The following is a 24479-nucleotide window of genomic DNA, read 5'->3' as shown; positions in this document are numbered from 1 at the left end:
CTCACCGTGCCGGTCTGCCCTAACGCTCAGACGCGATGTATCCATAAATGCAGCACAAGGCGTGTGCCGGGCTGATCGTAATTCAATTGCAGCATCCGAAGACAGCAAAACCCCCACTCCCTGCGACGTTTAGTGTGCTCCGCTCAAAAGGCACGGACAGGTGTCTCCCTACTCAATGAACAATGCCCGTCACACGTCGAACCGAAGGTGTCATAGCGATGCCAGTATGACATTCGGCCTGTGAGAGTACGTGGTCTGCCCCAGAACCGAAGATGTGTAAGCGACCCCGAGGCTCGAACCCTGATTTCCAGCACCGCGTCGGGATTAACATGGCGCGAGATCGACCCGATGGAGGTGAAGCCCATCGCAAAGCTCCGTCCTACATTACATACTGCGGGACGGTGAGAAAGTTAATTGCCCAGAATCAAGTAATGTGGACGCGCCCCCCCAAGCTCGAAACCTGCGCCTACCCGAATACCATATGAGGACGCAACCGCGATGCTTAAACCCTGTTTTGCAGCACCAAAGTGTGGCAATCACCATGACGCGCAGACGACCCTAAGGTGTTGGAGCGCCAGGCAGAGCACCCTTAAATATCGCATATTCCGGCGCGGAAATAAGATAATAGGCCTGAAGGTATAGGAGCGCAGGCGAAGCACCTTAATTGCATTACAAAGTCAGGTGCAAGGCGGTTCAGTTACTTGCCCACCACTCAGGATGCGGACTCGCCCGCGAGGCTCGAACCCTGGTTTCCCGCACGATAGTGGGCAAACAAACTGTCGCGCAGGCGACCCGAAGGTAATGGAGCGCATGGCAGGGCACCATTGAGCATAGCGCAACCAGGCACAGCAGAATAACATAATGAACCAAATGAGTGTGGCGTTGGATTATGTTACGTGATATATATGACGCGAACACAACACGAAGGATTGGAGCGCTTTACATGGAACCTAGTATACATAATACGTTCAAGTGCGAGAAGGAAATTGTCCGCTGGAGTCGCAGGATGTGGGCGCGACCTCGGGGCTTGAAATAAGCAGCTCTGGCCGCCGGACCATATCCTCTCCCACATGATCTAATAAGGGCGCGACCCCGAGGCGCCTGCCGCGGAGCACTGCGCTAGAGCCCTCCCAAAGACAATACCCGTGTCGCCCATGCAGTCTCGTGGGGCCCGACCCCCAGCAAGGATAGAAAGGAGGGACCCGTGAGGGCACCGTCAACTTGCCTGGCCCGAAGGGGGGGGAGGGAGGGGGGAGGCTGTTCCCTCTAGAAAGTGTTTACGCTATGAAATTTGCACCTACATTAGGGCTTCCGGTGAGCAATGGAGTCGGGCGTGTAGCCCTGGGGCTCCGGCGGTGGCTCCCTTCCCTGTCTGAATAACCTGCCTACATGTGAGTTGAAGGGACTGCTCCCTACCGTGATTCCATCAGCAGAGGCTCGGACGCTCTACTACCTGCCTAAGTGATCGGCGGTAGCGTAGCACTGTGGCGAGACCCCCTGCCATTCTGCTGTCGTGAGCGGCCCTGAGGTATCAGGCCGGCAGAACCACGCGTGGTCGGGGGTTGGCCCCGCCCCCCCCAAGGCCCAGGTATGCGCGGAGGCTCTGACCCACCTCCTGCGCCTGCCATCTCCGGGACATTCTCGGTGATCCCTGAGTGCCGCCGAGGGGGACGCATCAACGATCCTGGCCCACGCCGATTTACACCACACCGCCTGCTGAGCTGACGCGCGTGAAGTGCTGCAATTTGGCGCCGACATGCAACGCGGGGCCCAGGTCCGGCACTGACCCCTGGGCCTGCTTCGGCATTATGTATCCGGACCGACGCAGAGCTGGGGTTGAGGCGAGAAATCAGCGCTCGCAGGTGAGGCGCTGCCAGGGGGGCTCCACGATGGGGGAGCTATTGTACACATGAAACGTGCTGGGAATGCCATCTGTAAACCTGGTGTCCCTACACAGCAGCACACAGGGTTCGCGCCGGGCCCCCACCGCTGAAAATTCTAAAATTACTGAACGAGGCAGGAGTGGCTCTCCGCTAGGCCGCATCTCGCCCTGGGAAAGACACAGCCATGGGGGCCCCAATATATCAGAATCACTGGCGATGGAACCTATAATCTTGAGTGTGAGAGTCTCAGACCTTAACCTTTAGGCCACCGTGTCTCTCTTGCATGGGAGGCAACAGACGCTCCAGTCCAAAGGCCCGTGACTTAAAAGGTCAGGATCTTAAACTGGAAAAAATATATAAATTATTTCTTCTTTTATATAGCGCGCACTCGACCCGGCGGTAATTGAGCCATTCCACCGTATTTGGACATAGACAGGGACCGGCAGATGAAGTGGTAGCCCTGAATCACAAGCAGTGGGCGGGGCATCGAGGCACGAACCCCGGATTCCAGCACCAAAGCGGTGACCACATCCACTCCGTGGTGGCAGGACAGCGCGCGAAGGTAAGAGCCGGGCGCGCCCAGGGGGTGCGCCGCCCTGCATGTAGCCCCCAGCGCTGCCCATCCGGGAATCTCCCCTCGCACACAGTGTGTCCCGCACTTAATATAGCGCAACTCGACCCGAAAGCCCCGGAGCGCTGCACGCGCACTGTATTTGCATACCAATACAGGTACGAGATGAAGTGATTTGCCCAGAATCACAGACTGGGGGACGCGACCTCGAGGCTCGAGACCTGATTTCCTCACTCAAGTCGGCAGCGCAGCCGACGGGCCACATCTCCTCCCGGAGCTGGCACACCAGTCGAGATTTTCCTGAACAGAATCAATAAAAACACCCGCCCAGGAAAAACTTTGGCAGTGGAGGGATCGACCCCACACTTAAGTTATAAAATGCAAGAAACAAAAGGATGTCTCTTTGAAAACAGCAACCTGCAGACATCTTAACATCATACGCACTCTGATATCTACTTGGCACACGTTCCTTGCAGCAGGCGCATTGACCCTCTGCCCTAACTATTTCGAAGTCAAACCTCAACTATACAAAATGCTGATCAGGAAGAAAATTAATCACACGAGTTATCTTGGATTTATGTGAGGCCCGGTAATTGCCGCGGAGCGAAACGCAGCATCAGGTGCTTCAAAAGCATAATAAACTACACTACATTACACCATCAGGTACAGGGAGACATGCAAAGGATCCAGAATGTGGACGCGACCTCGAGGCTCGAACCCTGATTGCCTGCACCAAGGTCGGCACCGCAGCCGAACGGACCCCCTCTCCTCCCCAGGTGGCGGGATCGACGCCTGCTACTTGGCCACCGAGCCACGACCCAAAGCTGCCACCCAGGGCTGGGAAGGGGAGGGGGGGGGACGCGCCCAGGCGTCCCGGAGCAGGAAATAGCAGAAGGGATCGGCGGGTAAACTCCCCCGTGGGGAGGGATAGAAACAAATGAATTGAACACGTAACCTATGTCCGTGCGCCCCCCCCCAGTTTCAGGCCACAGTGACTCGTTAAAAGCGCGAACTCGACCCGAATGAATGGGCGCTTTCCATAGCACCGCGTTTACATTACACATTCCGGCACAGGGAGATATTTGGATGGCCTGCCGATGCCCGACCGATACTAACACACGCGCGCCCCCTCCCCCGCAGCACCCACAACCTCTCTGGCCGGCGACTTGGGCCTGGCTTTGTGCCCGCAACCCCCCCCGCCCGTGGTATTCCGACCACAGGGCCCCGTCACCTGGTGCTGCCCAGGGACAGGGCCGGGGCGGGGAGGGGAGGCAGGCAAACTCACCGCGAGCGAGGGGCTCCGAGGCTGCTGGACACGCGAGGACCGAGCTGCTGGCCTCGGTCATGCTAATAAGCAAACTGAAGTGTACCCGCCGTGCATGTAACATATTAGAGCAGCCGGCATGCTATCTAAAGTGCGTATATGCGCAGGAGGAGAGCGGAAGGCGGTCTGTGTGTATATCTGAATACAGTGAAAAAGCCGCGTAAGGAAGCCCAAAGTGCGGGCGGGCTAAGTTTTGTAGACACAAATAAAAACTTTCCCTCGGCTAAGTATAAACATTTAAGTATGCTCGCAAGAGCGTCAAACGGTAAATGAACGTATGCCTGACGGGCACTAGTACTAACATTGTATAAAAGGGAATCCATGGCTAATTAAGTGAAAACATATAAATGCAAAGTCGCGACTCACCCCTAGTAAAAACGTCAAGGGCCGACGGGGGTGGCCGAATCACAATGTTACTCCGGATGTGTGAAAAAATAATAAAAATGGTAAAAGCCGGTATGCAGGCTAAGTAGCTGGATGGATAGGCTTACTGGTAAGGCACGGAGACATGCCGGAGCAGCGGGATACTCACAGGTTCTGCTCAGCAACTTGCCGTCATCCTACCCAAGCTCCAGGGCCCCGTGCCCGGTTAATATCAGATAAATAGAATACCAGACTAATATATCCCGAGTCTTCCGGGGAACGTTTAAATATTCAGTTTTATTCTATTGGTGGTTCATATTAGAAACCACGTTTATTTATAATACCCGACAGCCACAGAAGAACTGTTTAAACGAGTAAAGTGGCAGTGGGACCCACCTGGAAGTTCTTCCTTAAAGCAACAGAGACAGTTAAAGCGGTCACGGCAATTTTGGGCCCCACATTCAAGTTATCTACATTGCTAACAGTGGAAGCCTCAGTAATTTACAGTTAAAGTGGAACTGACAAATTCTCGGCATCACCTTCAAGTTTTATATTGCGAACAGCTGCAAAACCCATATTACCTTACGGTGGCACACACACCCGATTGCCTCTGTGTGCCAAGGCTTCATCGCACCTGGTCTCTCGTCCTCAACATCATTTATGTTTCGGTGATACACACACACCTTATATACTTGTTGTGTGCATACTAATACACTGTGCCACACATACACATTACTTGTGTATCACTCTGCTCGCCTTAATTGCACAGCGGTGATACACACACCTTTCTACCGGTTATGTGTATCATTGTGCCACATTGATACTGCCTCTATTAGACTGATAAATAAATGATTACAGCGTCTGGTTACATGTCATTGTTCGAATTTACCATTTATATTGCTGTTGCCATTTAAGTTAAAATGAATATTTCTAATGCCATAGCTGCACCACCTCTCTTTTTAATGTCGCCAGGTGAACCATACATGGAGTGGGAGGACTGGTGTGATTGTTTTGAGAATTATCTTGTGGCTCTTGATGGGTCTACGTTTTCTGCGGTTCGTAACAAAGGCTTTGTTGGGGAAAGAGGCACAACATATTTTTAAGTACCTTGCCTATTGAGGGGGCGTGGCTTGGACGCCAAAGAAGATGGCCGCCGGATCGCGGAGCTCCTCACTGACGTGAAGACCGGAGCTTCCACCAGGCATTTTTTCTCTATCCTCGGGACGATGTTGACGCTGGCAAGAGGATATGAATCATAGCGCTTTCATTTGAACCCATTTTCAAACTTCAGGGTGAGCTGTTTCACTCTCTTTCAGCGCACTTTCGTTCGCGCTCGTTTCTGTGGCCGCCATTTTGTTTTTTACCGCGGCGCAGAATGTTATCTCCTCAGATTTGACTCGAGGTCATGGCTTTTTTGCTTTCTACCTATGCAAGGTCGCTCTCTTTGTTTTTCTGAGCATTTGCTGTTTATAAACAACCTGTGCAGCATACTTTTCTAAATGCTTTTTGCCTCATTTCTTTCCTTTTTTCACTGACTTTCATCATTTTTGGCTGGACTTCTGCGTTTAAACATTTGTGTATCCACATTTCTCCACACGTTTACATCTTATTGTGTGGTTTACTATGGCAAAAGCACGTGCACTCCGTACTAGCTCTACTCTGGGTGACAACACTACAATGAGTGATTCTAATCCCTTCAGTGTATTACAAGACAATACGGAAGACCCTGAGCCTACGCAGTTCAATGCCGCTACTACTCAGTCCAGCTTACCTCGTGGTAACACTAAACAGTTGCCTAAAAATTCATCTACCACTTCTACAAAGCGTGTCAAAAAAGACCCACCGTCTCCAACAGGCTCTACAACGACGTTATCCATGGAACTTCTTCTTCAGGAAATTCGCGCACTTAAACCTCATATGGAAGAGACCAACATCCGTCTCCAAAACCTTGAGGATAAATGGTTTCAAATGGAGCAACAGTCCTCACTGCTTTCTCAACGTGTTGATTCCATTCAGTCTGTCACGTCTCAAATACCTCCATTACAGTTAGAGGTCGCTCATCTCAAGACTCAGATTGAGAATTTGGAAAATCGAAATAGGCGTAACAATCTACGCATTTATGGCCTTGTGGAAGGAATTGAGGGCTCCGATGCGCCTTCATTCTTTCAGTCTTTTTTACCAACCCTGCTGGACATTCCTGAATCTCCAAAATTGAACATTCAAAGAGCTCATCGACTAGGCCCAAACTCTAAGTTTGCTTCCTCTACTTCCAAGCCTCGTGGTGTCATTCTTTATTTTTTAGAATACACAGACTTACTTAAAGTTCTTCATGCAGCCAAAAGTAAAGGGAGAGTGTCCTGGCAAGGTAATAATTTATTTTTTGCTCAGGATTATGCGAAAGCAACTGCTGACCGGCGGAAACAATTTTTGGATATGAGACCTGCACTACGGAATCTCAATGCGCGTTATGGCCTGTTTCACCCATGTCTTATGAAAGTCACCCTTAACAACAAAACTACGTCCTATGAAGACCCAGCAGGTCTACAAACCTTTCTTGACTCTTGTATTGAAGACAACATGGAAATTCCTCGTACTTCAAAGACCTGAAGATACTCAAGACTTATAACTTATGCCTTATAGCTAAGCAAATGCTTTATCTGTTCTAAATGCTTTATCTTTTCTAATTGCTGGTGGTTTATATTAATTTTTGTTCTTCTGTTCCTTGTCATTGTATGTGATCATAAGTCTCGTATATCCTTTGTAATTGGTCTTCCTCTCCCCCTTTCTCTTTATTTTAGAAGCAGCAAGGTATCGTCGTCCTTCCGTGATCATATCTCCAATGCCTGGATGATGTCTTCGTTTTCCGTTCTGTATCGGGGTACCCCGTGTTTGGTGTGCTGTTTTCCTCATGGGCTTCCACCATCCCCATTTGTCCATGTCTTTTTGTGGTATGTGTTTTATTTATTCTTTTATCTCGTTTATCTCGTTCTTCTCTATTTTTATCCTCCTTGTCTTTCCCCCTTTCTCTTTTGTTTTTGCCCTCGCCTCCCTGTCCTATTCTCTATGTTGGGCTCTCTGTTATTTCTTTCATATCTTGTATCTCTTACCTCAGTTCTGCCTCTTCTTCTTCTTTCTTTTTTCTATTTACATTCTTGTAATAATCTATAATTTCCTTTCTTGTTCTTCCTTTCCTCATTCTACTCTATTTCTTAGCTTCTCAGTTTCTATCTTATACCTTTACCTCTTTCTTTGGTGTTATAACTTCTCTTTTTCTTGTTTAAGTATGTCTAGCTTTTCTCAACAGTTTTTTATGATACTTCCTTCTGGTACTAATTTAGCGTGCACTGTACAGTTAGTACACATTACATATGACTGTTTCTACGATAATTGAAGAGTTACTATTTATATTTTAGATGACTTTGAACATTGTATCGTGGAATGTCAAAGGCTTGGGTTCTCCCATTAAACGCCAAAGGGTGTTATCTCATATTGCTAATCTAAAAGGAGATATTGCGTTATTGCAAGAAACTCATATAACTGAAGGTGAATTATCTAAACTGCGTCGTCAATGGGTAGGCCATGTCTATGCTTCGCCTGGTTCAGGGAAACGAAATGGTGTGACTATACTATGTCACAAACGCTTAGACATTCAACTTGTGAAGCAAGAAAATGACTCTGAAGGTAGGTGGGTTGTTGTATCATTATTGATTAACAAAATTCCCTTAACCATTTTCAATATTTATGCTCCCACAACTTTGGACAAAACGTTTTGGCCTCACCTTCTTTCGTCTTTAATGCAATATACGGATGATTACTTAATATTGGGCGGAGATTGTAATATGATTTTAGACCCCTTTTTAGACAGGCGATCCAAATCCCGATTTTCTCCTTCTTCCATGCACAACCAGTTCACTTCCACTATTCAGCAAAGATCTCTAGTAGACTCCTGGAGACTTTGTCATCCTACAACCCAGGAATACACATACTTTTCCCCGGCACACTCCTCCCAATCCCGAATTGATTATATTTTTATTTCCAAACCTCTCACACAACATATTTCCCATTCGGACATAGGATCCATTCTAATTTCAGACCATGCACCAGTTACTTTAAGTTTAGATTTACTTCCTCCCAACAAAGGCACTAAACGTTGGAGATTTAACAACTCTCTATTATTCGATCCCAAATTTTCATCATCATTTTTGGAATTTGCAACCTTATTTTTTGCTGAAAATGACACTCCCCTTACATCCCCCCAACTCATTTGGGACACTTTTAAAGCTGCCTCAAGAGACTTCATTATTTCATTCGTGGCCCGTAAGCGTCGAACATCTATGCAATCTATTCAAACACTTAATTCACAAATTAAGAAATTGGAACATTCTTATTATATAGCAGAAAATCAATCTACGCTGAATGATCTTATTAAAGCCAAACTCTCTTTTAATAAACTCTCTACAGAATTTGCAAACCTAATTCTTTTAAAATCCAGTGCTAAATACTATAACGCTCAGAATAAATCTGGCAATTTACTTGCCAATTATCTTAAGGTCAAAAAAAGAGCGCACAAAGATCGATTCTATTGTAACCTCTAATAACACAACTGTCCATATAGATAAAGATATTCTCTCAGAATTTGTCAATTTCTATCAAACGCTCTATACTCCTGAGTTTTCGCCCTCTTTGACTGACATTTCTCACTACTTATCCTCTATCCCCTCCCCGTCTCCCCCGGATGTTGATTTCTCCTCTTTGGACTCAGATATTCTCCCCAGTGACATTCTTAAAGCTATTCATTCACTCAAAAAGGGCAAAGCTCCTGGGCCAGATGGCTTTACCATGGAATTCTACGCACACTTTGCTTCGTTCCTTGTTCCTAAATTACACCAATTGTTTTTATCTTTCATTTCTTCTGGAAAATCTGAAGGCTCTTTTCAAGAGGCTCTAATATGTCTTCTTCCTAAGGACAACAAAGACCCTACTCTGTGTAAAAACTATAGACCCATTTCTTTGATAAATTTGGATTATAAAATTTTTGCAAAGATTTTAGCTCTTCGCCTAGACAATATCTTACCACGGTTAATTGGCAGAGAACAATCTGGTTTTATTAAAGGGCGTTATTTATCAGATAATACTCGTCTCTTTTTTAATGTTCTTAGTAAGTCCCATTCTCACACAGGTTCTTTAGCGGCCATTGCATTAGATGCTGAAAAAGCTTTTGACAGAGTCAACTGGCAGTTTATTTTTTCCACACTTCGTTGGTTTGGTTTTGGTCCCAAATTTATTGCATATATCTCATTATTATATTCTTTTCCTAGATCGTTTATTTTAGCCAATGGCCTTATATCTTCGTCTTTTCCTCTCCATAGAGGGGTTCGTCAGGGTTGTCCCCTTTCTCCACTTTTATTTATTTTAGCGTTAGAACCCTTTTTAACAAAAATTCGTTTGAATTCTAACATTTCCGGCTTCCCTTATGCAGACAGCAGTTTAAAACTTTCAGCGTATGCGGATGACATTCTTTTATTCATTTCAAATCCTCAATCATCCATTCCAGCCTTTTTATCAGAAGTCTCTGCTTTTGCTCTAGTCTCGGGATACAAACTCAACATTGACAAATGCGAAATTCTCCCTCTAAACAAATATTGTTTTCACGCTGATTTTGTAGATTCTTCCTTTCACTGGAACACTTCTAAAATTAAATATCTGGGTCTATGGTTCACTCCCTCCCTTAAAGATACTGTGGCTTTAAACTTAAAAAACTTACAGCTCACTTTGAGTAACTCTACATCAAGATGGCACCCTTTATTCTTATCTTGGTGGGGCAGATTAGATTCGATTAAAATGATGTTAGTCCCGATAATCTTATTTTACTTAGCCAATCTACCTGTTAATATCCCTAAATCTTGCTTCAAAAAAATCTATGGTATTTTATCAAAATTTTTATGGCAAAATAAACATCCTCGGATGTCTCTCTCCAAACTTAAGCAACCTAAGCATATGGGTGGAGTCAATTTCCCTGACTTTTCTTCCTATCACACATCGTTTTTTCTCAAACACTCTGCGTTTCTACTATCTACAGATCTGGACACTTTTAATCCTCGTCCCTTATGGGTAGAATTAGAATCTTCCTTTTTCCATCCATTTTCCTTTGAAGAATTTTTGTCCTTAACTCACATCCCATTGAAAATGTCACTCCCTATTCTTAAGAATGCCCGAAAAACTTTTCAGCCTCTTTTGTTTGGAGGTCTTGATGATCGTTCCCGTTTTCTAAATTCCCCAATTTGGTACAATAAACATATTAAAATCAAAAATAGGACCCTTTTTTGGAAGGATTGGCTAGCACTTGACCTTAAGTGGACCCATCAACTATTTCAAGAAGATGCTTGTATTCCCTTCTCTGTACTTTGCACCCGCTTTTCTCTTCCCCCTTCCTATCTATCGAAATACCGACTGTTGACTTCTACTGCTTTAAATTCTTTCAATATTTTATCCTCAGTTCCTATCCATACAACAGCTTCTCCTCTCACACTTTCTTCTCTACGTACCCCATCCTCGGCATCCACTATTTATAAAAAATTAAGATCTACATCTCTTTCCCGTACTAAGTCTACAACGGAATGCAGTTGGGAGGTAGATTTGGGTATATCTTTTTCAGTTTTAACATGGGAAAAGATCTGGAATAAAATAAGGAAGTCGTCAAGAGCAGCTAATACCACACAAACTTTATTTTTTCTTTACAATAGACTCCTAATTACCCCGACCAAATTACATCATATAGATCCTACTGTTCCTTCTACTTGCTGGTCATGCCCTGCCCCCAATGCAGACCTTTACCACATGCTCTTTACTTGCCCTCCTGTTCATGCCTTTTGGATCAGAGTTTGGCAGCAAATCAACAAACTCTTTCACACACATATCCCTTTTTCTTATGCTCATATTTTCCTAGGTAGTGTCTCAGAGGAATGGTCTTCTCTCGGAACCTCCACCTCTATTGTGGACTTACTTTTAGCCGTTGCATTTCAACAAATTACAAAATCGTGGAAAAATGCCTCTAACATTTCATTCCAAGCCTGGTGGTATGGCGTCTGCTATAATCACAGATTAGACCGAGCTTATGTTTATCCAATTGCTTTGGCCATTAAGCGAGATCTGTTGTGGTTACCAGTCACCAATTTCCTAAATGCCTCTGCTCGTGCTATACCTTTACATACTCCTTGTAATGAAGAAGTACCCAAGCCTCCATGAATTTAATCAGAAAATTTACTTTATCTAATGTTAATATTTTAATGTATAATGCACGTTTGTTACTCATACTACTCTTATCATTCGCCGAATTGTTTACATGCTGTAATCTAGTTACGATATCGCTGTCTATCTTCTGATCTCCTCTCTCCCACTTTTCCCTTTCTATCTTTCTTTTCTTTCTCTCCTTTTCTTTCATCTCTCTTGTTCTACAACCAATTTTGGATTTATATTATGGTATATGATGTATTTTGAATTGTTATATTTCTTATTTATATCCAATAAACTTTTCTTTAAACTCAAAAAAAGTACCTTGCCTCTTCAACAGAGCAGGTTGATGATGTGTATAAAGATGCCATGATTAGATTGCGCATTAGATTTGCAGAGCAAGAATACAGTAATGCGTAGGCACACATTTTATACCCAACCCCCAAAAGCCGAACAAAACTGTTGATGAATTGGTCTCAAGATTAAGAGTGTTAGCTATTAAATGTCAATTTGGTTTCATGCAGGATGAGATGATTAGGGACCAATTGATAGCACTGTGTCACAGTAAGAAGGCACAAGAGATGTTATGGGCAGCTAGCAACCCCAATTTAAAAGAAGCTATTACTATCCCCAAAGTGGTAGAGGAGTCAGAAGTGTATGAGAGATTTAAAAAATATACAACAAGAGAAGAACTCAGAAGTAGCGTTGTTACATGAGGAGGATGTAAATGCCATAAGGAGTAAATAAATCAAACAAACTTAAGGGAATAGGTTCTGCTGGAAAGATAAATCCATCTAGATTTTCTCCTTCACACAAAAGTAGTGGTCGTATTTGTCATAGGTGTGGTAGCACTTTCCATTTAGCAGACTCCAAAAGTTGTTTTGCTTTAGGCGAAGGAGTGTCTTAAGAGTGGAAAAAAGGGACATTACTAGCAAAAAGTTGCAGTGATCGATGAGGAAGATGAAAATTATGTTGATGTCCCTATTATGGTGGTTAAGACTGGTGAGGAAGGTCTTATGGATGAAGGTAAAAGTTTGACTTGCCCAAAGGCCGATTTTGGCATCAATGGACAACTTTGGTCGTTAATGGTGGACACTGGCTCGTTGTACATCATTATTAATCCCCAAAGAGTTATATGACTCTTCCTGTCAAGATGCCAGCTTGCTACCTTCAGATGTCATTTTGAAGGGCTACCAAGGTGCCAGTATTGGTGTTTTAGGTTATTTTGATGCACATATTACCTTTGAGAGCAGATCTACCAAAGGCAAAGTTTATGTAGCACCTGAGGGTCCAGCCATTCTAGGGTGGCTTCACCAGTATGACCTCAATATCAGAGTAGACCCCCCAGGGCTGACCAACCTGTAATGTGCATAGATGATGTTGTCCAAAATAGTCTACAAACACATGCCAAAGTTCTTGACACTGTTTTGGGTGAACAGCAAAACACACAAGATGGACGGAATGTTGCTTTCTTGCCCTAAGTGCGCCAGGTATGCTCAGACGTGAGTCCTGGGCTCACTGTGCCACTGGAATCAAGCTATCCTGGCTGAAGAGGGGTGAAACCCCGAAACCGGTCCTAGGATGCTGGTTTCCGGTCCAGGGAGGACCTGGCTTGGCAGTTGGGCTGGACTGTTCCCATGAGGCACAGGGTCAAGACTGATTTGCATATAGCCAGGTCTAAACTGGGGTGGCATGGTGAGCAAAAGAATGATGGGGTGAATGTTTTGATTTGTTCTGCATTCCGTCCATCAATTGTGTGTCTTTAGCTTGCTGTTTTGGGGGAGGCATTGGGTTTTCAACATGAAATAGTACTTAAAGGTGCAATTCCTGTGAAACATGTTGCTGGGAGGATACCGTTGGCTGCAAGATCTCAAGTCAAAGATATCATTAAGCAAATGCTTGAGGAGGACATCATAGAACCAGTGGAGGCTGCGGAGTGGCCATCTCCGGTGGTTATCACACAGAAACAAGATGGCTCTTTGTTTCGGTGTAGACTTGAGGAGCTTGAACAAGGCGGTTGTCATGGATAGTTTTCCCACTTCCCAATATTAATGAGATTATGTTGAACTTGGCCGGAGGCAAACTATTCTCAAAGTTGGACTTGCGCAGCATGTACCATCAAGTTAAGCTTCAACCAAACTCCAAGAAGTACACTTCTATTATAACAATTGATGGTACATATCAATTCAAGAGGCTTCCTTTTGGGCTGTGCTCTGCTGCCAGTGCGTTTCAACGCATCATGACGGAGATTTTGAAGGGTATTGATCGAATTGTGTTCTTTCAAGATGAGATTTTGATTTACATTATGAATGCGAAAGATCACAATTCAATCCTGTACCAAGTTTTAACTCGTTTATCCTCGGCTGGCTTGACACTACGCAAGAACAAGTGTGTTTTTGCTGTTGAGGAAGTTGACTATCTTGGTTATTGCGTCACCAAAGAGGGTATTCGTCCTAAACATGATTTGGTCAGAGCTATAGTGAACCTAAAAGTACCAGACAACAAAGATAAGTTAAAATCTCTCATGGGCATGGTCGAATACTATGTTAAATTTGTCAAAAATTTTCCACATAAGGTGGAACCATTAAGAGAACTGTTGAGAAAAGGTAAAACGTTTCTGTGGGGTGTTGAGCAGCAAAAAGCATTTGATTTGGTTAAGAATGATATGGTCAATGCTGGCCTTCTGTTGGACTTGGCCCTTCTGGCCGGTTCACCCCGAAACTTTTTGCGTAATATGGTGACTTGGTTTAGTGATTTTAGTGACTTCTGCGCACTTTACCGCTGTGTCCCAGGGTAAAGTGCGTGCGTGTTGTGAGGTTGGCCTGCCCTCCCATAGGAATGCATGGGGGAATGTATGTGTCCCGGTAGTTCCTGATGCGTGGGGTGTGCAGGCCCGTGTTTGGTATGTGCGGACTCGTGGGAGTGAATGCTGCGCGTTGATGTGTGCGGCGTGCATGTACCTGGTGTGGAAGTGCCACTTCTAGAAGTGGGCACTTCAGTGTGCAGTCTGAAATGTGTGGCTTGTCTGGCGATTGGCTGGTGAGGTCAGGTGACGGACTAGGGAATTCCCCAGAGTCAGGAGGAGTCACCCAGTGGTGAATGGGGAGTTAGCATGTTGATGGCTGGGGAGGAGTGCACCTGGGTCCTGAATAGGACAGGGATTCCCCCACACAATGCTGGCGCCGGCCCCTGTGGTGCGTCTAATGACCCTAGCCCTGCCAGTGAATAGGGAGAGGGGCTGAGCAAAACAAAGTGCTCAGGAACCTGCTGGAACTGGTTCGCCCCTTCCCTGCACCTTAGACAAAGCCTTGTACTGTATAAAAAGGGGCTGTGTCCCCTTACATGTTGTTCTCTTGCAGGATCCACTTGAGGGGGGGCCTGCTGCTGCTGGGCGCCAGGAGAGACCGCCACTGGGGACTGCCTCCCTGCTGGAGGGCCCTGTGTGCTGGCTCTGGGCCCAGCCTGTGCCCCCTGTTCTTTGAGGACTCTTTGCTGGACCTTTCTGGTGATCCATAGCGCCTGGGAGCGCTCCCTGAACTTTGTAAGCGCTGTGCGCGCTGTTTTCCTGGATGGGCTGTCTCTCAGAGCCTGGGAGCGCTCTGAGGATCCTTTGTAGCGCTGCGAGCGCTGGCTCACCTTGTAGCGCTGTGAAGCGCTTTGATTCGGCTTGCGGGTGCCCACCCCGCTTATTTGCTTATCGCTGCGGCGGGTGCCTACCCCGCCGAGGATTGCATGTACGAGGGAGCCTACCCCTCTTATTGCTGAGGGTTCCGATCACCGCTGCAGCCCGGGCCGAGGAAACCCGGAAGTCAGGCAGCCTTCGTGGAGACGGGGGCGGAACTTGGAAACAGGAAGCGGACGGGAGCCTACCCCGCGCTCCTGTGCAGCGAGGAGAAGTGCCCGGGAAGAGTGGAGGTCCAGGCGGGAGCCCACCCCGCGCTGGACCCGAGAGAGGAGTGCGGCAGGACCTGGTACGGAGGGGGCGCGAGGCACGTTGTCGGTGCCTGCCCCTTCCGCGGTGTCAAGAAGCCTCGGAGCCTTCCCCGGAGAGCGGAGACGACGCGGGAGTCCCCCGAGCAGCCGGTGAGTGCCTAGAGGGCTGGGGGACTCCGCGCATCTGCTGGGGGGTGCAGGGGGGCTGTGCTCACGAGCCCCGTGAGGCTCCAACGAGAGGGGGCATGCCTATTTAGAGCGCTGACGCTCCAACGACCGGGGGTACTGCGAGAGAGCCCAGTGAGGCTCCAAAAGCTGCCACATTGTTTCTAGAGCCCAGTGAGGCTCCAACGTTGTGCTGAGCCACGAAGGCTCTAGGGGGCATATTTTTGAATGGTCAAAGCCCAGAGAGGGCTCCAGAGGCACGCAGTGCCTGAAGTTCGTTGTCCAGCTGCCCAGCACTTAGTGGGCAGCTGCCACGTTTAGGTGGGGGACCATTCTTGTTCTAGTCTGCGCAGCTGGCGCAGCCTGACTGTGTTGAACGCAGGGCGTCCTAGCCCCTTCCAGGCCAGTTGGCCCAGGGACTGCCACAGGTGGTGGCATAGGAGTTTTGCGCAATTGTGTTCCTACTTGCACCTCTGAATGTGTGTTGATGCATCATGTGCCATTGCTTTTACACCTCTGAATGTTTTATGCATCATGTGTGTTCCTACCTGCACCTCTGAATGTGTTTTGATGCGTCATGTGCCATTGCTCTACACCTCTGAATGTTTTAGGCATCATGTGTAACGTTCTATTACCCCTACAGGTATTGTGATACGTAGGTGGTTGTTGCTTTCTCCTAGTACAGGTGGTGCTAGTGAGGTTCTAGTTCCCTGCGTAACAGTCTCCTAAAGTAGTTAGGGTTACGTAGGTGGTACTTCCCCGATACCAGTAAGTACTGGTTGTGTGCTATACATATTATTTTTGTGCTACAGTGATCGTATATATTTTGTGTGCTAAATATCTAAAAAGTGCTAATTCCTGACAGTGGTCCAGGTGGCCCTGTCTTGTACATAATCCCTTGTAAATTCTGCCCGTGCCTGTTGGCACATTGTAAAGTGTGTGTTTTTATCTAATGTGTTGTGTATAATACAAAGGTTATTTTTTATAGAATACCTTGTGTGGAGTTTCCTTTGTGGTGGGCCTTGGGTGTTGTTGCTGGGTGCGCGCGCAAACGCTTTACACATCGCCTCAGAGATAAGCCTGACTGCTCGTGCCAAGCTACCAAGGGGGTGAGCAGGGGTTATCTTTGGCGTGTAACTTCCTTGCCCTGACTAGAGTGGTGGTTTCTGCCTGGCTTTGGCGCAAGCCTTAGCCAACCAGAAATCGCCAGGTCTAACACCTTCTAACTGGGTTCCTCCCGCACTTGCGTACAGTGCTGACTGTGGACGCCAGTGCTGTGGGCATTGGTGCCGTACTAACCCAAAAACATGCTGGACAAGAAATGTCTGTTGCTTTTGCATCTAGCTCGCTGACTGATACCGAAAGAAACTACTCTGTTATCGAGTGGGAGGCATTGGCGGGAGCATGGGCCACAAGATATTTCAAAGTCTTTTTGTGGGGAGTTGTTTTCACACTTCGAACATATCATAAACCTTTACTGAAAATCTTAAGCCCAAATGGCACAAAGAACTGTTCTGGCAGACTAGCTCGTTTAGCGGTCAGTGTGCAAGATCTGGTGGGCAAAGTTGAGTATGTACCTGGGTGGCGCAACAATGTTGCGGATGGTTTGTCCCGACTGCCTGATGTGAAAGCGGTTTGTACTGAACTCGTCAGGGAGAGTGTTGTGGCTAGTTTGGAAGACCTTACTGAGGACCTAGGTAGAATGATTTCTCAAGAGGACTGGGTGGAAGCCATGCGCAACAATAAAACTATGACTGGTGTGATCAGGATGGCAAGAGAAGGTGTATCTAGAGAGAGCACTGTATCACCTAGTCTCAGACCCTTTGTACAGCTGCAAGACCAAATTTCCACATTAGGCGACCATGTTGTGTTGAGACGAGAAATACATTCCTCTGCAGTCATTGAGGGCTCAGGTGATTGGCCTAGATGGCCCTCATGAGCCAACGCAAATGTTGACTGCCAGACGGCTCAAGGATACATTTTGGTGGCCAGGAATAGATGCCCAAGTGAAGGAGTGGATAGGAAAATGTGAACCCTGTAAGGAATCTGAGAAGCGGTTGCGTGTTGGACTAGACAAACCCATTTCACCTCAACATGTCATGGGTGAGGAGGGTTTTGGCAAAAGGTTTGTATGGACTTCATTGGGCCTTTCAACGAAATACATGACAATGAGAGATTTGCTTTGGTCCTGGTGGATTCTGCTTCCAGATGGGTGGAGGTTGCGTTTATGAGGAACTTTAACACACAATCCACCATCCAAATTCTCAGTGAGGTATTTCGTAGGGAAGGTGTACCAGCATTCCTCCTTTCAGATAATGGTACACAACTCACATCAAAGGAGATGGGGCACTATTTTGAGGACTTTGGTTTAAAGCACTTACATACGTCATTATACAATCCCCAGGGAAATGGCTTATGTGAAAGTGTTAACAGACTTGTAAAAGGCACGATGCAGTTGGCTGTGATCGCCAAGTCCTCTGTGCAACATGAGATAAAAAAAAATGTTGTGGGCCTACCACACTACATTGCATCAAGGAATGACAAAATCCCCTTTTGAATTTATGAGGGTTAGATTACCTGGTACAAAGCTAGTTCCCACTTTGTTACTTTAGCGTCAGTGGGAGATCTCTCCCTCTAGGCATCGCCCAGATATTCTTAAGAGTAACAGACGTGTGTGTCCAAGAGACTTGGTAAAGGTCAAACCTGGTGGTATACACCGAGGTTGTAACAAATTCAGAGGGCCTTTCCGCATGGAGTCTATTGGTGAAATTTTTGTAAAGCTACAGAATGGCCAATCATGGAACAACAGAAGGATAGCTTTGTACCAGAAGCAACACAAACCATTACATCAACCGCATTCTTCTAATGATGTTCCTTTTAGTGGTGGTAATGGCAAGCCAGTTTGAGAATGCAGAGTACCTGCTTATTTGAAAGATTTGTTTTTTCTGTTTTTACTCTACTGTAGGTAGGGAGTGGGTTACATGCTTCTTTTGTTTAAAGTTAAATTTGTATTATTCATTTTCTTAAATTGTATAAATTACATCATAGATGTTCTTAGTACATGTCTTCTTACTTATGCCATCGCTATGTAATTTTATCAACTTTCCTTTATTTGTTTTTGGAGGAAGGGGGGGGGGATATGTAATACTTGTATGTGCCGCGCTCTGTTATGGCTTGCGGGACTGCTTGGGCTCATGGATGGGACTAGGTGCGTGGTTCTCGAGTCCGTGGGTTCCGTGTTTGGCTGTTAGAGAAACAGTTTCCCCGGCTGTGCTGGTCAGGTACGCTCCTGCTGTTAACTAATAAACATCTTACCTGTTACAACTCCATTGGATCCGGTATCTTATTTCAGTCACCTCGCGCTCTCAAGAGTCTGGAGCCAGAGACTGGAGAGCATTGAGGACGTGCTGCAGGAAAAAGTAAGCAACTTTTATTTTTACTCTTAAAATGTTTATTTAAATGTGTGTTTTTATTTATACAGCGCCCCATTGTGTTTATGTCACTAAATGCCACTGTACGTTACCAGGTCCCTACACAGCAAGAATAGCAGCAGGTTTGTAAATGCAATTTCAATTGCCCAGTGTGTAGAAGGTTTGAGAAAAAAAAAAAAATGTAACACGTCCTTTATTTAATCAACACTGTACGGGTAAACACCCCTGGTGAGAAACCAGTCTGCGGTCTATAGGTTACAAACATTTCTATGGCAGGTGCATTAATCCATTAAACTATTTTAGGATTGCCCTAATGCATGGGGACCCACAAACATTTTCCATGGGGCCAAAACATTTTGTCTGTGGTGTGACGGAGGGCCACAATGATGCCAGCAGAGTGGCAGTCGGGTGAGGGTGGTGTAAAGTCTTCATAGGGGAAGCGAAGCATGTTCAGCTCAAGGCTGAAATGCACATTGTGAAACCATATAATCTGGTTTCAATCCTGGCTTCACCACTTGACCAAATTGGTATGATCCTACGCAATTGTTTTATTTCATATGACCTCCTTTTTAGGTCTCGCCTGAGCCAGCGCATGGGTTGGTCTGGCGAGACATTTAGTGAGAGGACTTCAGAAATCCAACCACAAGCTTTTGCTGGTGACCTAAAGCTTGTAGTTACATACACGGGCACACGCACAGTCGCCATCTGGATTTCCTCTCGCTCGCGGGCTCCCTTACACTCGCGGGACTCTGCAGCTGCTTTTATTTTTGCCGCTGCCCGCGCGCACGCCACTCGCGTGTTTTTTTTATTTTTTATTTCCTTTTAGCGCGTGCACGCACACAACTCTCGGGCTTAGTGCTTTCACCTGATATTGTCAGATTACATTAGGCCACACCCGCTTGCCTGTCCCGCATAATTATAGCGCAAACTTGAACCAAGGGCATTATAGCGCTTCACATGGAAATCAGCTCCCCTTACACAACAGTTTCTAAGCACAGTGTAACAAATTCAGCGCCACCACAGCGTCACTCAGCAAGACCCGAGTATCATTCAGCATCACCTCAGCATCGTCTCCGCCAGGGGCGGCTGGTGACATTTGAAAGTGGTGGGCGTAGAAGTTGTAGATGAGTAGCCTGTGATTAGTGAGCATAACGAGCGAGCCCTACTGGCATAAGGGGGGCCACTTTCAAGCAAATTTGAGAAAGCAAGAAGGTTAATAATGTACCTCTGAGCTTCCACTCTCCCTCAACCTTTCTCTTATCCTTCTCAAAGCCTCAGCTTCCCCTCAGCTTCTCTCTCCTCCACTTCCAAGTCTCTGCACTCTCTCCTCCGCTTCCAAGTTTCAGCTGTCCCATGGCCTCTGCCAGTCTCTCCCTTCAAGTTTCTTCTCAGCCTCTGTCTCTGCCACCTCCAAGCTCCCACTCTCCCTCAGTCTCTTTCCCTAGGCCGTGCTGTCCTACATTCCGGGCAAGAGAATGCATACTGTAGTGCACACATGTCCTTTACACATACAAACAAACAAATCCCCTCCTGTCACTGTAGGACTGCTTGCTCTCCTCTCTCTCTGCAGGTAGAAAATACATCCCCAAGCCACCTGTACTGCCTGATGACTTCTTTGCTCTCAGCCCTTCATAAGAGACAACCAGAAAGTAACTTGAGGGCTCCGAGTCCCTACACATGGCAGAAACTATATAACTGTTTTACATTGGCCTTCCACTTAACTTGGATGAAGATTTTTTTACAATTATAAAGCAGCGCATGAGTGCCAGAAACAGGTTGCAGCACACACCTCACATTGATAGCCTTTTTAGGGTTTCAGAAATTGTTTTTTTTGTCGAAAAGTTAACAAAATCAACTGCCTGTGCTATACAAATCTATTGTATCTCTGGAGCGCTTGCATGACACTTGCACTAGTTGCCTGCACAAAATATGTGACTTTACATAGCACTTCCCATTGATGGATTCCTCCCAAACTTCCTGCACACCCATGAATTCCCCCTCCCTACCACTCACAGCAGACCCGTTCCTCTCGAGCAACTGGAACACCCTAAAAACCACTTCTCCACCACCTCAAAAACGCCCATTGGATAACATTACATTTCGAGCCTTCAAAAAAAGAAAAGTGTTTTTTTCGCACTTCCCCTACTTCGATCCTCTTGAAACTCACTGGGACAGTAGTTCCAGCGATTACGAAGAATCACACAAATCCATCCAGTGGAAGGGGTACGACTTTTCGATCAAACACGCGCCCCCTGCAAACCCACAAAAACACCCCAAAATCAGCCACAACTCTATCGAATTTTGCCAAACCACTGGAAAACCTTCCCAACACCAACCCAAACAAATCAAAATCAAATCCAGCCAAGCCTTCCCAACCCCAACCCAGCCAAACCACCCTATAACTAAAATTAAAAGACACTTACCTGACCGCCTCTTCTCCTGGTCCGCGTTGGCGCCTCTTCCCTCTTCGAACTGGAACAGCACGACGTCAGCACTGCGTGGCAACCACTCAGCCAATCCTGGCGCTGCTGCAGCGCCAGGATTGGCTGACGGCACAGCCTACTCCTCGCCCGCCGCCTGCCCATTAGGAGACCGAGGGGCTCCTAATGGGCATGCGCAAGGCAGTAAAAACACAAGTACGCATGACTGGGCACGGAGTAAAAATTAAGCTCCATGCCCACTTGTGCTGCCTTTCCCTGGGGTCTGACAATGCAGGTCAGTCAACATGACGCCGGACCACCCACGGTCCAACGTCATGCTGACTGACATTTACGAGGAGGGAGCTGCGGGCAGAGCAGCGTTCTGGGTTCCGGGGGCGGGGGGGCTACGCCCCCACGGATGCGCCGCGCCTGGTCTCCGCACCAGTCACCACCACCACTAGCACCACCTCAGCCTGCTCTCGGAATATGGTATCTATGGATTCTCCCCTAGTGTCTGGCCACTGCTAGTGTTATAATACAGGTACTGGTTCCCAACTTTCACCCTCCAATTGTTTATGCCCCCTCAAAAAAATGCTTTAACAAAAAACCATTGGAATATGCAGAAACAAGTTGCCAGCTTTGCTAGAACAAAAGAAAACGGAGGACATTTTTTATTGTAAATACTTTTTTTTTTTAATATGGTCCTTCAGTTGTACATAATGCCTTCTTGGTCATATAAGGTAACAAAAATGCTTCCGACACTTTATTAAAACTTTTCAGCAAGCTGCACAGCAGCCACACTTCTCTACAGCACAGCTTAAAGACATTGGCAAAGTCAATAGCTCTGTCTAAACACTTATAAGGCCCCAAAGGCAAGACCTATTGGCTATGCCAATGCTTGTTCTTCATTACCACATACAAGAGGACCTCAAAATACATGACCTCGGGATGTGCGCTGTACAAAACCTATTTGAGTTAAGTAACTATAGTTTTGTTAGTGTATAATAGCAAACCAGGCCACACATTGAGGGTGCACATAACTTACTTGCCTCTTAGTTCACTATTTGCATTCTTGCCAGGCTGGGTGGAAGCATGAATATTTCTAAATTTGTGTTTGCAAACCATCACTTTAAAAGAAACACATACTGCTCAATGCACGGATAATCTAATGAACTAGATGAAAAGCGTCTGCGTGGTAATGAAATACACTTTTTGAATAGTCATTATCATATTGGTACATCTTTATAGCAAGAGGTCTTTAGAAATGAAGGTGTTCCTAAAGTTTAGTACAGGACACCTTAGTTACTTCCTTTCTTTCACTTCAGTTAACACGTAAAAAAACACTTGCCCGTTTATTTGACATCTTTCTCAATATTAGTGCGGAGTCAAGAAAACAGCAGCCCAATGCTGCAAATGACTGGCGACCAAATGTCAAAAGGTCAGGATGGCCGCAAGCGGAACCCCCCACCCCCGTTCCCCCCGGCCAGGCGCTAAGGAACACTGCCATAATACATAGCCGTCTAGTTCAAGTTTTTTCTGCGAATTGCAAGGTTTGTAGTCCTGTTTTATAATGCAATAAAGACTACAAGTCCCAGAATTCAAAGCAAAACCCTGGGCTGCAGCAGCTGGGAAACTTGGCAGGGCTGCTTAATGTAAAATATATACATATACACTTTGGGCAAATACAGGTCAAAATTGTACTGCCAAAGAGGGACAGGTGGAACGCATAAACAGGTACACTCCAGGATATAAGCCACCCTCTCTATAAAAAAAAAAAAACATAAGAATGTTACTGTATTTTGTTTTGTGTGGCCTTTTACTCTTGTATAGTGCATGCTTTGAACACTAGTTCTTTACCAAGTATTTTTAACTGGCCTCGACTGGGCGCTCTGGAGCAGAGGCAGAAGCCAGCGCGAGGTTCTCATAATGCCCATCTGTGGATCAGAAAGCGGTTCAGAATACATGATCAAACGATCCTTGGACTCTCTGCAGAGAGCAGAGACAACAAATTGACAAAAACAATAGTTCTGGCTCGTTTTAGTTGTATGTCAGTTATTGTGTTATACACCTGCATGCATGCAAAAAACCGAAAGCTCAGAGGACCACAATACCGGTCGCTATGGGAATCACAGAAATGTAATCTATGCATTTATACCACGCCTAGACTGACAGAGGCCTCGCCACTTTGTCTCACTTAAAGCCCTGCACGTTTGTCCTGCTCCCCCACTCCATTCTCAATTGTCTCGAAGCACTGAAAGGAGACAAGCACAGTTCTGAAAATATAAAGTTACTTTTCTCCATCAGCGTGAGTACAATTGACATTGCCTGCATCCGCCGTACACCGACGTCACGGACAAGAAATTGACCAAATTGGAGTGTCAGGCGGGTAGGAATGCTGGTGCCTGCAACTGCCAGGTATTAGATACTGGGAAAGTAGACTACATTGAGGGTTCCACGTGACGCCACCAGGACACACGTTGTCTGTCCACCCTGGGATTTAACGTGTGCAGAAACAAGCCTGTGCGACTCCAGAGCCCAGGAGGCGGCGTTACCTGTACTGCCCGACAGTCAGGGCTTGCGATGGGTCTGCTGGGAAGCCTGGAAGTCGGTCCTCCAAATATCTCTCCAGGGCGCGCTGGTTGAACCGGTGCTCCTCCCGCACAGCCCCGCACTGATCCTCGGCCATAGCAGTTTGCCGAAGATCACACATACACGGGGAAGTCCCGGCTCTTCTTCCCAAACAAGGCAGGTTACACTCATTCAGCGGGTATGCATGAGCCCCGCCCTATGCCTCCTGAGCATCCTTTGCACGTTAGTGACGCAGCCTCGGGAACCAAGCAGGTAGGTGCCTCGCGTTAAATATGGGGACTAGACCCTCCCCCTTAAGAAAACAACGCTGGTGGCTTAACCGACCTCTGGGTAAATAGCACAAACTGTGCACACCTCAGCAGTCCGGGCGTTTAGCCAGCAGCAATTTGCATCTTAAGGTTTTTTGATGCAGCACTTACAAAGTTAAACAAGCATTGGCAAAACTAAGAGATCTCGGCAATTCGAATTCTATTGGGTTTGTTAATTTTTTTTGTGGTGTGACGGGAGGTGCAAGCAGGACGGGGAAGGAGATTACAAGGGTCAAGCAACAACAGTGCAGGGCGTCACAGT

At 46.5% G+C, this 24479-nt stretch overlaps 1 protein-coding gene across 4 annotated transcripts in view; it reads right to left on the bottom strand.

Moving 5' to 3' along the window:
• The window catches only part of LOC146789127 (acyl-CoA dehydrogenase family member 11-like), a 286543-nt gene extending 262342 nt beyond the window's left edge, over positions 1-24201 (bottom strand). For 3 of the 4 annotated variants that reach the window (XR_014969747.1, XM_085630011.1, XM_085630013.1), the window contains exon 1: positions 23873-24140. Coding sequence is in view for 3 of the 4 variants with exons in the window: in XM_085630011.1 (XP_085486137.1) it covers positions 23873-24030 (158 nt within the window). In the remaining variant the exon portion in view is untranslated. Of the gene's footprint in view, positions 1-23872 lie in introns of all 4 variants that reach the window. The other variant, XM_085630012.1, reaches the window with a different exon arrangement.
• Between the last annotated feature and the right edge of the window lie 278 nt (positions 24202-24479).

The sequence above is a fragment of the Triturus cristatus genome, chromosome 10 (genome assembly GCF_964204655.1).
Source record: "Triturus cristatus chromosome 10, aTriCri1.1, whole genome shotgun sequence".
NCBI classification, from domain to species: domain Eukaryota; kingdom Metazoa; phylum Chordata; class Amphibia; order Caudata; family Salamandridae; genus Triturus; species Triturus cristatus.
This window is presented reverse-complemented; position numbering and strand designations above follow the sequence as displayed.